Source organism: Capra hircus, chromosome 28, assembly GCF_001704415.2.
Source record: "Capra hircus breed San Clemente chromosome 28, ASM170441v1, whole genome shotgun sequence".
In the NCBI taxonomy this organism is placed as follows: Eukaryota; Metazoa; Chordata; class Mammalia; order Artiodactyla; family Bovidae; genus Capra; species Capra hircus.
Window position 1 is genome coordinate 34904493 of NC_030835.1, and position 16750 is coordinate 34921242.

The following is a 16750-nucleotide window of genomic DNA, read 5'->3' on the forward strand; positions in this document are numbered from 1 at the left end:
TTCACAATATTGTGTTAGGTTCTGCTGTAAGCAAAGTGAGTCAGTTTTATATTTGCTCTGTGAACTCAGTAGCATCTGACTCTTCTGCTGCCCCATGAACGCCTGCCAGGCTCTCCTGTCCATGAAATTTCCCAGGTAAGAATACTGGCGTGGGTTGCCATTTCCTTCTCCAGGGGATCTTCCTGACCCAGGGACTGAACCCATGTCTTCGGCATTACAAGCAGATTCTTTACCACTAAGCCACCAGGGAAGCCCTTTGTACCGGCAGCACACTGTTTATTGTAGCTTTGTAGCACAATTTGAAGTCAGGGAGCCTGATTCTTCCAGTTCCATTTTTCTTTTTTAAGATTTCTTTGGCTATTTGGGGTCTTTTGTGTTTCCATACAAATTGTAACATTTTTTTTCTAGTTCTGTGAAAAATGCTATTGGTATTTTGATAGAGATTGCATTGAATCTGAAGATTGCTTTGGGTAGTATAGTCAATTGCACAATATTGCTTCTTCCAGTCCAAGAAAAAGGTATATCTCTCTGTTTGTGTCATCTTTAATGTCTTTTATCAATATCTTACAGTTTTCTACATACAGCTCTTTTGCTTTCTTAAGTAGGTTTATTCCTAGGTATTTTATTTTTTCTGATGCAATGGTAAATGTGATTGTTTCCTTAATTTCTATTTCTCACCTTACTTTGTTAGTGTATAAGACTGCAAGAGATTTCTGTGTGCTAATTTGGCATCCTGCAAGTTTACCAAATTCATTGATGAGCTCTAGTAGTTTTCTGGTAGCAACTTTGGAATTTTCTATGCATAGTATCATGTCATCTGCAAACAGTGACAGTTTTATGTCTTTTCCAATTTGGATTCATTTTATTTATTTTTTTTCTTCACTGATTGTCATGGCTAAGATTTCCAAATCTATGTTGAATGAAAGTGGGGAGAGTGGACATCCTTATCTTCTTCATGATGTTGGAGGAAATACTTAGTTTTTCACCATAGAGAAAGATGTTTGCTGTGTTTGTTGCATATGGCCTTTATTATGTTGAGGTACCTTTCCCCTATGCCCACTTTCTAGGGAGTTTTTATCATAAATGAGTGTTGAATTTTGTCAAAAGATTTTTCTACATCTATTGAGATGATTACATGGTTTCTGTTCTTAAATCTGTTAACGTAGTGTATCACAGTGACTGCTTTGTGGATACCGAAAAACCACTGACATCACTGGGATAAATCCCTTTGGATCATGGTGTATGATCCTTTTAATGTATTGTTGGATTCAGTTTGCTAGTGTTTTGCTGAGAATTTTTGCATCTATGTTCATCAGTGATACTGGCCTGTAATTTCCTTTTTTATTCTATCTTTGAATGGTTTTGGTATCAGGGTGATTGTGTCCCTATAGAAGGTGCTTGGGACTGTTCCCTCCTATGTAGTTTTTTTTTTTTTTTTTTTTGGAATAGTTTGAGAAGAATAGGTATTAACTCTTCTGTAAATGTTAGATAGAATTTGCCTGTGAAGCCATCTTGCCTTGGACTTTTGTTTATTAGAAGTTTTTTAATCACAGTTTTAATTTCAGTACTTGTGATTTGTCTGTTCATATTTTCTATGTCTTCCTAGTCCAGGTTGGAAGGTTGTACTTTTCTAAGAATTTGTCCGTTTCTTCTAACTTTTCCATTTTATTGGTGTAAAGCTGCTTGTAGTCTCTTGTGATCCTTTGTATTTCTATGGTATCAGTTATAAGTTCTCCTTTTCTCACTTCTAATTTTATTGATTTGAGTTCTATCCCTTCTTTTATGAATCTCCCTAAAGGTTTATCAGTTTTATTTTCTGAAAGCAGCAGCTTTTAGTTTCATTGATTTTTGCTATTGTTTTCATCATCTCTTTTTCAATAAATTTTGCTCTAGGCATTGTGCCTTCTTTCCTTCCTCTAACTTTAGGTTTGTTTGTTCTTCTTTCTGGGGTTACTTTCGGTGTAATGTCAGGTTCTTTATTTCAAATTTTTGTTTCCTGAGGTAAAATCTTATTGCTATAAACCTCCCTCTTAGAATTGTTTCTGCTCCTTCCCACAGGTTTTGGATTGTCTGTTTTCATTTGTCTCTAGTATGTTTTTATTTCCTCATTGATCCATTGGTTGTTTAGTAAGGTATTGTTTACTTTTCATGTGTTTTTGTCTTTTACAGTTATATTCATATAATTTATTTTTAATCTCATAACCTTGTTGTCAGAAAAGATGCTTGACATGATTTCAATTTTCTTAAATTTACCAAGGCTTTCTTTGTGGCACAGAATGTGATCTATCCTGGAGAATATTGCATGTGCACCTAAAAAGAATGTGTGTTCTGCTGCTTTTGGATGAAATACTCATATTATCAATGAACTACATCTGGTCTAATATGTCATTTAAGGCCTATGTTTTCTTATTGATTTTCTGTCTGGATGATCTATCAATTGATGTAAGTGGGGTTTATATCATAATTATTGTGTTACTGTCAATTTCTGTCTGTTAACATTTATCTTCTATAGCGAGGTGCTCCCATGTTGGGTGCATAAATATTTATAATTGATCATAGGTAGTGTCATTCTTGGTCTCTTGTAATAGTCTCTATTTTGAAGTCTTTTTTGTCTGATGTAAGTATTGCTACTCCAGCTTTCTTTTGATTTTCATTTGCATGGAATTTTCCGTCCCCTCATTTTCAGTCTATATGTGTCCCAATTTCTCAAGTGGGTCTCTTGTAGACAACCTATATAGGCATCTTGTTTTTGTATCCATTCAGCTAGTCTGTCTTGGCTGGAGCATTTAACCCATTCATAGTCGTGTCAGACTCTTTGCAACCCTATGGATTGTAGCCTGCCAGGCTCCTCTCTTTGTGGGATCCTCCTGGCAAGAATACCGGAGTGGGTTGCCATTATCTTCTCTAAGGGATCTTCCCATCCCAGGGATTGAAACCGAGTCTCTTATTTCTCCTGCATTGGCAGGCAGGTTCTTTACCAGTAGTGCCACCTGGGAAGCCCCATTAATATGGTATTCTTATTACCATTTTGTTAATTGTTTTGAGTTTATTTTTATACATCTTTTCTTCCTTTCCTCTTCTGTTCTCTTTGATTTGATGATCATCTTTGGTGTTGTGTTTGGATTCCATTTTCTGTGTGTGTGTATCAATTATAGATTTGATTTGAGGTTGGCATGGTATTTTGATATAGCAGTCTGTGTGTATACTTGATTAGATTGGTGATCTCTTAATTTCAAATATCCTGCATTTGTACTCTCCTCCTCCCACAATTACTGACTTAGATATCATATATGTGTGAGAAGTATTTCCTACCTTTATTATATGTTTGCCTTATTTGTGAGCTTTCCCATTTTGTAATTTTGTTCCTAGTTTTGGCCTTTTCTTTTCCACCTAGAAAAGTTCCTTTAGCATCTATTGTAAAGTTGGTTTGGTGATGCTGAATTCTTTTAGCTTTTGCTTGTCGGTAAAGCTTTGATTTCTCCATCAAATCTGAATGACAGCCTTTCTGGGTAGAGTATTCTTGATTGTAGGGTTTAACTTTGCATCACTTAAAATATATCACACCACTCCCTTCTGGCCTGCAGAGTTTCTGCTGAGAAATCAGCTGTTAGTACTATTATATAGAACCCCTTTTATGTAACTTCTTGGTTTCCCATTGTTGCTTTTAATATTTACCCGCCTCCTGAGGAGACCCTCCAAAACTAGCAGGTAGGTCTGGCCCCGGCTCCTACGAAGTCACTGCTTTTGCCTTGGGTCTGAGGCACATGAGACCTTGTGTGCACCCACCAGCAATGGTGTCCTTGTTTCTTTCAGTTCTTTGGATCTCCTGCACTCAATCCCTGCTGGCCTTTAAAGTCAAATGCTCTGGGGGCTCTTCTTTCTGATGCTAGATCCTCAGGCTAGGAAACCTGACATCAGTTCAGAAGTCTCACTCCTGTGGGAGAACTTCTGTGATATAATTGTTCTCCAGTTCGTGGGTTGCTCACCTAGGGGTTACGGTATTTAATTATATTGCAAGTGCCCCCTTTATACCATCTCACTGTGGTTTCTTCTTTGTCTTTGGATATAGAATATCTTTTTTGGTAGGGTCCAGGCTGTTTCATCAGTGGTTGTTTAGCAGTTAGTTGTGATATTCGTGTGCTCCTGAGAGGATGTGAGCTCAGGGTCCATCTTCTCTGCCATCTTGTCCCAGGATATGCAATTATTTTCAAATGACAGTAATACTGTTGGATGAAGTTCATTTGAAATAATCTGCTATCTTATTAAGCAATCAAGTACATTATAATTATCAAAACTCAAGCTCCACATTTTCAGCTAATAAATGTTCAATTCTAATTTTACTTTTTTCTACTATGGCAATCTTTGTATACTCATCCAGAACAAAAGGAATTTTTATACTAAGATACCATGACCAATATCTGAGAGTAATTCTGATATTAATGTTTAATGTACACGTTTATTCCAGCAAGAAGATTCTTTTATCAATGTTTTCAGATGATGTAGGTCAGTGTTTACGTACCTGTCCTGTGTGCTCCGTTTCGTCTTTGTTTATGAGATACATCAGAAAAAACCTACAGATACAGAGAGAGTAATCAGAACTGGATTGTATGGAAATAGCATAAACAGATACCTCTGATCTTGCTATGGGCTATGGCAGAGCATAGAAATGTGTCAAACATGCAGGGCAAAAAAGAAACAAGAAATGCCATGGGGACCAAGAGCTTATCTTCTTTGAAAATATTTTTTCAAAAGAGCTAAAATGTATGCACCGGTCAAGTTATACTTCTTGGGAGCTGCTTTATGCCAGGTTTAGTGCCAGACCCTGCCTGCAACTATATCCTATTTATTCACTTATGGGGCAGGAACTGCAATCCTCATTTGGAAAATCAAGGATTAAAAAGGTTAAATAACTTCTAATAGCACATACTTTTGAATCCCAAAGTCCACTTCAATGCTATTCTGTATCTCTTCTTTTAGATATTAAAATCAGGTTAGAAACAGATTAAGAATTAATATTGTACCAAAGTACAGTTTCTGGCTAGTCTTGAATAATAGCTAGATTTCTATTTATTAAAAAAATGTCACTTTTATCTGCGTTTTCCAATAGTGCCTAAAGTGCTCTGTATTTTCTCAGGAAAGAAAAATGAAGATTCACATATCTCTAGGGAGCAGATGGAACATTCCTGTTCGAAATAGGAAACACAGACAAAGCTCTCTGAGAGGCTTGGTACACACTCTGCTCATCCTTTCCACCTTTTCATTTCATGTTCTAGAAGGTACCATTCACGTGGAGCATTGCAACTTCATTTCCTAAGTTAACCTACTCTTGAGGAAAAAGAACCACTAGCTGTGGGTGTTTCCCTCAGGGCAGCTTATAAGAAACCTGAGTCTGGTGATAATGAGAGGGGTTCTCTCTCCAGTTTCTCCAGCATGCTGAGTTGAGGGATGCCTGGGTATTGGGAGAGGCAAGGGAGTGAGTCAGGAATACTCACAGATAATTGGCCAAGTTGTGTTCCTGTAAAGTGTGGGTTTCAAAGCCATGTGGCACGGTGTCAAAGTAATCATTGCCTATCCCACAGATGAAGCACTTGGTCTAGAAGACAAAGGCAAATATTCAAAGGTCAGAGTTGAGAAAGGAAAACATAACTCACCACTCGGGGCAATTACTTGATTTACTCAGTCTACATAAAAGATCATCCCAGAAGGCTGCACCAAGTATTTGAATACCAGTTTAACCGCTGCCACAACTTTATCTTATTGTGGAGTTTCAGTGACACAGGAACCAGCAGCAAGAAGCAACAGAGACAGAAAGAGTACAGGGTGATGATGGCTGAAAAGCAATGTCTTCTTTTTTTCTCCAGGCTGAGCAAGCACACCCAGGCTTGGTGATCACTCTTGTTTATGACACTGGCTCAAGTTTATGTCACTGGCTCTAGCTAGGCATGACTAACTGTGTCCTCAGTGGAAACCACAAACTTGGTACCTATCCTAGCCATGTCTGATGACCAAGTTTGGTTTGGTGTCCCCCGCCCACCCAACTATGAGGTATAGTGGCAGATTCATGTTGCTGTATGGCAAAACCAATACAGTATTGTAAAGTAAAATAATAATAATTAAAAAAAGAATCAACAATTCAGAGAAGGTCGACCACGTGCCAGGTACACAATTAACCAGTGGCCATGTGTTGGGATGACAATCTACTCCAGAAATAGGATATGCCTTCTCTCCCTGCTTCCCTCCTGTCCCACCCCTCTCGTCACTTGCTAGGTCTGCCATCTGCAGGCCCAAAACCCAGGGAGAAGCAGGCTTTCCATTTTACCATTAGCACTGCCTATGTATCAACTCAAATGAGTTCAATAACTATTGTCCTCATGCAGCTCCAGATGCTCATCATCCCTGCAAATTAGAAGCTATTTTGTACCACTAGAGGCATGTTTCTGATGCCCTAGATGCTAGAGCCTAGAATCAAGATTATTAAGATATTTTATAATTCTCTTTGCCTTACTGATCAACAGCTGCTGATGACAGAAAGGCTCCATTCAGCGGTCCAGTCTTGGACACAATTCAATGTTTCTTATATAAATAGGTTCATGCTTAACAGCTTTCTCCAGGAACCTGCCCTTTGTTACCTCCCTTGGTCACTCTATGTTCAACTGAGCCAACATGCTTCTTTCTAGAGGCTCATGCTGGAACCTTGGTATCATTTCTGCTTGCTCCAAACTTCATCCTCTGCATATGGCCAATCACCAAGTTCTTTCCATGCCAGCTCCAAAGTACTCCTTGAGTCCATCTGGTTCCTGCCTCCTCAGTGGCACTTCTTTAGCAAGAGCCTCATCATCTCCTACCTAGAAAATGCTAACAGCTGCTTCCCTGTTCCTGGTCATGCCTTCATACCCATTTTAATCAATATATTTTTTTTAATTGTAAATCTGATCATGTCACTGCCCTGCTTAAAACCCTTTTCTTGTTTCCTAGCTTGTAAGTTATACTGTAAATTTCTCAAATGCATTTTTAGGCTCTTAATTAGTTGGCCTTCCTTGCCAGTCCTATTATTAGAATGTAATACTTCATCCTGCACCAATTATGCTTCCAAGGGAAAAATCTGCATATCAAATTCCTGAAAACCAGAGTCTTGGTATACAGAACCTCAGGCAGTGACATTCTCACAGAACCCAGTGGGCATAGTGGGGCACACAGTGGGGGTGAGAAGGTTCCCTAAACTATCCTGTGCGTTCTCTCTCTCACATCCACACCTCTGCAATCTTCAGGCCTCAGTTTGTGCATCTCTTCTTTTAAGAACTTCCCTGGTCATCCAAGATGAAATGAGACACAAGCCTCAAGGACCCCAGTACTCAGGGTTTCCTCCCGTAAGTGCTCATCACACTGCTCTGTGATTGCTTGTTTACTAATCTGTCAGTGAATCCGTCATTTAGAATGGATGGTCTTCCCACTCCGGGAGGGGTGGATGGTGCCATATTACTGTCTGTATGTACCTGGAGCCCACCACCTTGCTCAACTATACTTATTGCCTGAACCAAAAACAGGCCAATGAAGTTACGCATTGTTCATGTTCTTCCCCCTTCCTCCCACTGCCATAATTCTTTGATGAAGGCAGTGAAGACAGAGAGTGTCCACAACAAAAACGTAGAGTGAGAAACAGACTTACCTCCATGTCTTCTTTGACCTGTTCCTGTTGGTCTCTTAGTTCCCCAAAAGCATCGATGATTAAACCTAGTGTTAAATAAAGACAGGATTTAATCTTTAGCAACCAGAAAATGATAATGAAATTCACAGCCCTTTGGCTAATCCTCCTAAGGGACGGGACCATGTACAGCTACACTGGGAAATGTATACACTGGATACTCCTATGAAGGCAGTAGCGATATCTCCTTGGGGTGGGGGGTAGAAACACACGCAGTTACCAGGCCACACACTATCCAAAAAGGGGTTTAAAAATGAAGCAACAGAGCAGGGAAAACTGGTTACCTTGGCATCAATAAATGGTATGTTCATGCTAAGAAAGAGCAATTGAGATTTATGGTTGTAAAGTACAGAAAATGCCACCAATAAGTTTTCAAGTGCTAATTTGCAAATCAAACATGCTTATATTCATTGTGAGGAATTTGCCCCAAATCTTTTTTTTCCCACAAATTCCTTATCAATAAACTTCCCATAACGTTATTAACTGTGGCAATCAGCCAACTAACGGCTTCTTTCGGCTCTGTCCCCTTCTCTCCTGTGACTTGCCTGACTGTACACTGTCTTCCAAGTGTTTTATGACTTTCCCTTCTTATAAAACACATTGTTGTTGCACTCAAGAAAGACATAAAGGGGAAGATCATGAATCCTTTAAATGTGTTCCTGTGCTTTACTGAAAAAAAAAAAAAAAAGGTACCATTTTTGCCTGTGGAATTTAGAGGATAATGTGTCATTTATAGACATTTACTTCAAGGTAGGAAATATGTAAGCAGAAAAAGACAACATAAGTGATTTCTCTAAGGGGAAAAAAAAGTTACCTTGGAATAAAAGGAGGGGAGAAAAACCACCCACTCCAAGTTACCTTGGGGTGAAAGAAGGAACAAGTGGGTCAGCACGGTGCTGTGGTGGCATGTGAGGGGTTGGTTTCCAGCCCTGTGGGTTTGGATTCCAGCCCTGACACTTTGCAGCTGTGCACTTCAGCTGAATTACTTGACTTATTATGGCTCAGTTTCTTCAAAGGTACAGAACAATACTCTGTTCACGGGGCACATGGAACAGACATCATTTTTAAAGAAATATTTTCTATAATCCATGGCTTAGAGCTTTATGTAATTTCCATGTGATAGACCCAAAGATGTTAAATGGCTCACCCACTGTTAGTTGTAAAGGATGTCAGTGGCAGGGCTGGAAATCAGACCTGGGAAAGTGCTCTTTCCATTATGTTATTTGAAAGGAGTTCAAAGAAACCTGTATTCATCTCTTCCCCCAGCCCTAGACCAAGGTCCACTACTCTTTGTTTTTCCTTCTACAGATTTCCAATGAAGAAACACTGAAAGGAAGAGTTCTATTTGGCTTTTCTAGGAAACACTTGACAGTCTGACCCCATCTGTAATGTCAGCTTCAACAATAAGTAGGTCAGATTCTGGATCTTCTTGACCTTCAGTGGGCTTACCTTGTATTATGGCCAAGAGAATGACAATCACAAAAAAGAAGAAGGTGATGTCAAAGATGATTCGATATATCTCATACTCATCACCTGCTGGATCTTCAATTTCATCACCGATACCCCCTCCGGCACGTACTCCAACATACATGTGGAACATATAGCACTGGAAAAGAAAGGAATGGTATCACCTCCTGGAGGATCATTGCCCATTTTTATACTCACCACACCTAAGGTTCTCTCTAGCTCCTAATCTTCACTCTGGAAATGATGAGAATCTTTGCCTTCTACATCATCTCTCTTTGTTTCAATACTTGTAACTGTCATGCAAACACTTGACTCTGCTGTCTTTCAAACAAAACTCTGTACTGCATTCTCTGCTTAGCACCTGCTGACACACTTTGCAGGAAATGCATCTGGCATTAAGATCATACTAGGGGGCACAGAACTATATTTAATTGCATTGTTCAATTTTTTTTTGAGCATAACAGACAAAGGAATGGGGAAGTAAAAGTCCAATGTATAACTGGATAGAATGTTGGAAATAAAGCAAGGAAAAAAATCAGACTTAACACTTATCATCCCCTCATCTCTCATATGTGGAATATAATGCAAAAAGGTTTTTAACTTTAATTTCTAGAATAAGGAAAAATGAGAGAGGCAGGCAAGAAATAGCAGCTCATCATTAACATGCTGAAATTTTAAAGTAACCAACAATATGTACTGCTGCAAATGTCCACTGTCGGAAAAAGGGTGCAGTAAAATGCTTTGGGGTGGGGTTTCTCAGCCTCATCACTATTAACATTTCAGACCAGATAATTCTTGGTTGTGGGGTTTCCCCCCCTCCCCCATATTTCTGGTCATTCCTTCTCAGACCAGTCGGCTACTTCTTCCTCATCTCCCTATCTCTTCATAAACTAATCCCCAGGATTGGGTTCTCTGACGTTTTTTTTCTTTTAGGACATTCCCTTAGGAAACTTTTCTAGTTTCATACTTAAGCATCATCTGCGGTAATTATAAAATCTTTCTGTTTACACCCCAGGTCTCTTTCCTGAATCCCAGACTCGTATCTCCAACTTATTTTTCATTTGCTGTTTTATGACCTCATTTTATTATAATTAGTCCCATTGTAAGAAGAATTTCTTGGGTTGCTTCTTTGTCATCTTGCATGAGCCCTCAGTCGTGCCCAACTCTTTGTGGCCCTGGGGACTGTAGCCCACCAGGCTCCTCTGTCCATGGGATTTCCCAGGCAAGAGTGCTGGAGTGGGTTGCCATTTCCTTCTCCAGGGGATCTTCCTGAGCCAGGGATCAAACCCACGTATCTTGCATTTCCTGCCCTGGCAGGCAGATTCCTCTATCATCAGTGCCTAAACAATGTTCAGCACGTGATAGGCCCTTAAAACTCACTTGGGATGACTGAAGAGTGAAAAACTATGACTAGTCAGTTGTTTCCTGGAGAACAGCTCAGATACACCTCAAATTCTCAAGTAGTTTTACAGAGCACCAAATTCAAGCAAAGATTACAAGATAACACCAAAATGCTCATACAGACAGCCTGTGAGACCAGTGGTGTCTAAACTTAATTCCACATCCACATCTCCCAGAGGCTTAAACATTCTGAATTCCTAGTATCACCTACTGAATTAGTCTCTGGAAGTAAGATTTGAAGACACTTTAAAAAAGCCTTTCGGGAGATGCTCCAAGAGGCTCCTCAGTGTGGGTGAATATGCCCTGGATGTGAGAAACAGGCCCAGGCCATCTTGGCTGTGTGTTCAGATGTCCATGTATTTCTTCTAAGTTGATCAAAGTTGTTTTGGAACTATCAAGTATCTCAAAGAAATGTACTTCACTGAATAACTGTCAATCATGCATAAAAAGAAAGAACTGTTTTTTGGTGCAGCAAAGGAAAGGCTTGCAAAAACAACTGTTCTCCAGATTCCAAGTGTCCTGTCTGTTGTTCATTTTGGTTAAACAGTCAAGAGCTCTCCTGTTGTTGTTCAGTAGCTCAGCTGTGTCTGACTCTTTGTGACCCCATGGACTGCAGCACACCAGGCTTCCCTGTTGTTCACCAACTCCTAGAGCTTGCTCAAACTCAGAACTCAAGTCTATATTGATGTAAGAACACACACAATTTGCATTCTTGATGGTAGTGGTCCTGTATATAATGAATAGACAACTGAAAATCTGGATCACCCAGAGAGAGAAGAAGGAAGCTTCTTTAATGATTTTTGAAATCTACATGACAAATTTTAACCTTCTTTAAAAAGGATGTTCAATGCCTTTTTGGAATAAGGCAGTATTTTCCACAGTCAAGTTGCTGCCTGGCCAAATCCACCAACAGGGGTGTCATTAAAGAAAGTCCTCATTGGACTGTAGGTTTTAGAACACAAAATAACGGACCCCTGGTCAGTTAGTACAAGAGCACTGATATGGTTGTCAAGACAAGGAACTGTAATTAAGTGGGGGAGAGAGAGCAAGACGGCAGAGGAGCAAGTGGATGTGGAGTACATCTCTCTCCACGGATACCAGGAATACACCTTCAGACACAGAAGTGCATGCAGAACACCAGCTGAGAGCAGAGGAGGAGTACCTGACCAGTGGGAAAGAATATACAGAGCCACGCAAAACTCAGTAGGATGAAGAAACTAGGGGGGGAAACAGGAGTGTTAGTAGGATTGGACCTGCCCTCAGCGGGTGGGGGAACTGAAGCAGGGGTCCAATCCCCACATCAGGGCAACTGTCTGAGTCACAGGAGAAACATTTAACGCTGAGAGTGAAACAAATAATCTGTGGCAGCCTAAATGGAATGAGACTCACACAGTCCTTGCTGCAGCCATACATACCCTGGACAGGAACACTGGTCCCCTGGAAGGCACGGAGGCTGGGAGGTGGAGTTTAGGGATTGTGGAGTAATCCCAGTGTTAGGGCTGCTGGTGACTGCAGAGAGATGGATGGAGGGGATGTGAAGGAGGAGATCGTGGCAGGAAATGCCGGTGGAGGAAAGCCAGGCAGCCATGGAAGCAAGGGGATATTGCTGAGTCATGCATAGGGGGTGGAACCAGCACCAGCAGCTGAACAATAGAGAGGATGGCCCATCAGTCGCCTGATGCACTGAACTACAGAGCAGGACCCCACCCAGGGTGCCCCTTTAAGTGCCTGATGCTCCATTCTACACAGCAGGACCCCAGCCAGGGGGGCCCCCCTCTATATGCCGATGTGCCGAACAACAGAGAAGGACCCCAGGCAAGGGAGCCCGCTAAGCACCTGAATGGGCAGAGCTACAGAGAGACTGGCCAAAGAGGCCTTCTGATTGCCAGCTACAGGAGGCTCAAAAAAAGACTGACTGGGCGAAAAGTCCTGCAGGGGAGGCAGTCCATGTCCCTGCACACTTGGTGCCCCCAGGGTCCCCACAAGCCAAGCAACTGCGCCACCTCCACGCTCAATGGGGCAGAGCTGCCACAGACAAAAAAAGTCTTGCCTCTAAGCTTGAAGGGTCACTTTGGTCATGCCTGACTCTGCGACCCTGTAGACTGTGGCCTGCCAGGCTTCTCTGTCAGGGAGGGGGCTTCTCCAGGCAAGAATACTGGAGCGTATTGACCAATACTGGTTGCTATACCCTTCTAGAGCACTATATTTCCTGCTGCCCTAGCTTCCAATACCCCTGAGTACCTGGTGCTGCCAGAGCCCCTGCAACTCAAGCAGCTGCACCACCTCCACACCTGGCCCTCACAGGGCTAAACCCATGTCCTCCAGGGCAGCCTCAGGAGCAAAGCCCAGTGGATGACTCACACATAGAGTTAAAAATAAGACCACAGTTGAAACCCAGGGGCAGTGTGGCTAAGGAATAAGACCCAAAACCTTCCCATCAGCTGTACAACCTGCAGATTAAATCCACAAGATCAACTAGGCAGACTCTGTGTCCATGGAATATATAAAAGGCCATTGAGAGCTCCCACGAAAGAAAACACACTAGTTCTGATAGCTGTGGACATTGGAGGCAAGAACACACAGGAGTAGGACCAGATTAGAATCTGAACTGCCCCCACAACAGGTCCAGAGATCAGCACAGTGTGGAATGGCATCCTAGGGAGGTGAGGTGGACTGTGACTCCTAGTGAGGTCAAGGTCTCTGACAACACTGACTCAAGTAAAACATTCATTATTCTAAGTTTTTTATTTGTTCTGTGGATTCTTTTGGATTTTTTTTTTCATTTCTTATTTTCCTTTTGTCCCCCATATGTTGTAGTTGTCGATTTTATTGGCACCAAGAAATCCAATTAAGCTTTTTGAGCTTTTATTTTCTCAGTCACTTTTTTATTGTTATAAACCTCTGCCTCTATGTTGGGCTTTTGCAGTTCTGTGGAGTTTTTCTGTTTTTTTTTTTTTTTAAGTTTTTAAACCTATTATTTTTCTCTACATTTATTCCTTTGTTTGCTTTTCCTACTATTCTGTTCCCCCTGCGGTTCATCTTTAACATATATAAATCTTCTTTATCTACCTCTATTTAACTTTGCATTTCTATTCTTTCTTTCCTTTCTTGCCTATCCTCTTAACATATTTGTTAGTTCTCTTTTTATTGCTTTATTTCCCACTTAGCACCATGCTTTAGTTTTCCAGTTTGTGCTTTAGTTCTTAACTGGTAAATATAATTTTTTATATCCTTTGTTTGCTGGGTCAATCTACTGTACTTTATTTTTGTTGCACTATTTTGACTTTGCTCATGGGTGCATATGTATATATTCCATTATTTTAAATATTATTTGCCTGATTTTGTAACTGCCATTTGTCTGGGGTTCACCTTTGGTTTCTCGAATTGGATATTTCTTTTAATCTCACTAAATGCCATAACAAACCACTTGTGGAATCTTGTTCCTGACCAGAGATCAAGCCCTGAGCATTTGCAGTGGGAGCACTGACTCCAAGACCCTAGACTGCCAGAGAACTAACCCCAGGGAGCATCAAATAGTGAGAACTCACACAAAGGAAACCACGTGAATATAGGACCTGGCATCACCCAACCACCAGTAGCACCCTGTGCAGGATGCCTCGTGTAAACAACAAACAAAACAAAAATACAAACTCAATCATCAGCAGACAGGATTACCACCTCACTCAGCCTTTCCCATCAGAGGAAAAACAAACAAATAAACAAAAAATCACCAAAAATCTCACCTTATATGAAGCTTACACAAACCACTGGATCAACCTTAGGAGGGCAGAAACCAAAAGGAAGAAAGAATTCAACCTTCTTCAAGGAAATAATTCAACTTTCCTTGAAGTCTGGAAAAGGAGACCTCAAACAAAATCAGTAAAAAAAAAAAAAAAAACAACGAAAAGGCAGAGAAATACGACACAAATGAAGGAACAAACTAGAAACACATAAGTCCAAATAAATGAAGAGGAAATAGGCAAACTACCTGAAAAAGAATTCAGAATAATGATAGTAAAGATGATCAAAAACCTTGAAAAAAAATGGTGAAATGCAAGACTTAATCAACGAAGACCTAGAAGAATTAAAGAATAAACATAAAGAGAAAAACAACACAATTACTGAAATTAAAAATATTCTAGAAAGAATAAATAGCAGAATATCTGAAGCAGAAGAATGAATCAGTTAGCTGGAAGATGATAACATGGAGGAAATAACTTTTGAAGAGCAGAATAAAGTAAAAATAAAAGAACTGAGGACAGTCTCAGAGACTTCTGCTGCTGCTGCTAAGTCGCTTCAGTCGTGTCCAACTCTGTGCGACCCCATAGACGGCAGCCCACCAGGCTCACCCGTCCCTGAGATTCTCCAGGTAAGAACATTGGAGTGGGTTGCCATTTCCTTCTCCAATGCATGAAACCGAAAAGTGAAAGTGAAGTCGCTCAGTCGTGTCCAACTCATTGCGACCCCATGGACTGTAGCCTACCAGGCTCCTCTGTCAATGGGATTTTCCAGGCAAGAGTACTGGAGTGGGGTGCCATTGCCTTCTACCAGAGACCTCTGGGACCATATCAAATGTACCAACATTCGAATTATAGGGGTCCCAGAAGAAGAGCAATGGCACCCCACTCCAGTACTCTTGCCTGGAAAATCCCATGGACACAGGAGCCTGGCAGACTGCAGTCCATGGGGTCGTTAGGACTTGGACACGACTGAGCGACTTCACTTGCACTTTTCACTTTCATGCATTGGAGAAGGAAATGGCAACCCACTCCAGTGTTCTTGCCTGGAGAATCCCAGGGACGGGGGAGCCTGGTGGGCTGCCGTCAATGGGGTCGCACAGAGTCGGACATGACTGAAGCAACTTAGCAGCAGCAGCAGCAGAAGAAGAAGAGAAAAAGAAAGGGCATGAGAAAATTTTTGAAGAGATTATAGTTGAAAATTTCCCCAACATGGAAAAGGAAATAGTCAATCACGTCCAAGAGGCACAAAGAGTCCCATACAGGATAAACCCAAGGAGAAACACACCAAGACACATACAAATCAAACTAAGAAATACTAAACACAAAGAAAGAATATTAAAAGTGGCAAGGGAGGGAGAAGCAACAAGTAACATACAAGGGAAACCCCATATGCTTAACAGCTGGTCTTTCAGCAGAAACTCTGCAGGCCAGAAGGGAATGGCAGGATGTATTTAAAGTATTGAAAGGGAAAAATCTACAGCCAAGATTATTGTACCTGGCAAGGATCTCATTCAAAATTCATGCAGAAATAAAAAGCTTTTCAGACAAGCAAAAGTTAAGAGATTTCAGTACCGCAAAACCAGCTTTACAACAAATGTTAAAGGGACTTATGTAGTCAAGAAACACAAGAGAAGAAAAAAGATCTACAAAATCAACCCCAAACAATTAAGAAAATGGCAATAGGAACAAGTATATCAATAATTACTTTAAATGTAAATGGACTAAATGCTCCAACCAAAATACACAGACTGGCTGAATGGATAGAAAATCAAGGCCCACATAAATGCTGCTTACAAGAAGCCCACTTCAGACCTAAACACACATATAGACTGAAAGAGGATGGAAAAACATATTCCCTGCAAATGGGAAGCAAAAGAAAGCTGGAGTAGCAATCCTCATATCAGACAAAATAGACTTTAAAATAAAGAAGATTACAAGAGATAAGGAAGGACACTACATAATGGTCAAGGGATCAATCCAAGAGGAAGACATAACAATTGTAAATATCTATGCACCCAACATAGGAGCACCTCAATACATAAGACAAACACTAACAGACATAAAAGGAGAAACGGACAGTAACACAATAACAGGAGGCTTTACACCCCACTCACACCAATGGACAGATCATCAAAAGAAAATTAATAAGGAAACACAAGTCTTGAATGATACATTAGATGAGATGGATCTCATTGATATCTTCAGGACATTCCATCCAAATGCAGAAGCATACACCTTCTTCTCAAGTGCACATAGAACATTCTCCAGGATAGACCACATCTTGGGTCACAAATCAAACCTCAGTAAATTTAAGAAAACTGAAATACTATCAAGCATATTCTCTGACTACAACGCTATGAGACTAGATATCAATTAGAAGAAAAAACTGTAAGAAACACAAACACATGGAGATTAAGCAATGCATTTCTAAATAACCAAG

At 40.6% G+C, this 16750-nt stretch overlaps 1 protein-coding gene across 1 annotated transcript in view; it reads right to left on the reverse strand.

Annotated features, from left to right (window-relative positions):
- RYR2 (ryanodine receptor 2) overlaps nt 1–16750 on the reverse strand; it is an 814256-nt gene that overhangs the window by 6900 nt on the left and 790606 nt on the right. Inside the window, exons 101-104 of the mRNA XM_018042460.1 lie at nt 9152–9308; nt 7667–7731; nt 5493–5593; nt 4520–4571 (exon numbers count right to left, since the gene is read on the reverse strand). Of these exons, the coding sequence (XP_017897949.1) occupies nt 4520–4571; nt 5493–5593; nt 7667–7731; nt 9152–9308 (375 nt within the window). The remainder of the gene's footprint in view (nt 1–4519; nt 4572–5492; nt 5594–7666; nt 7732–9151; nt 9309–16750) is intronic.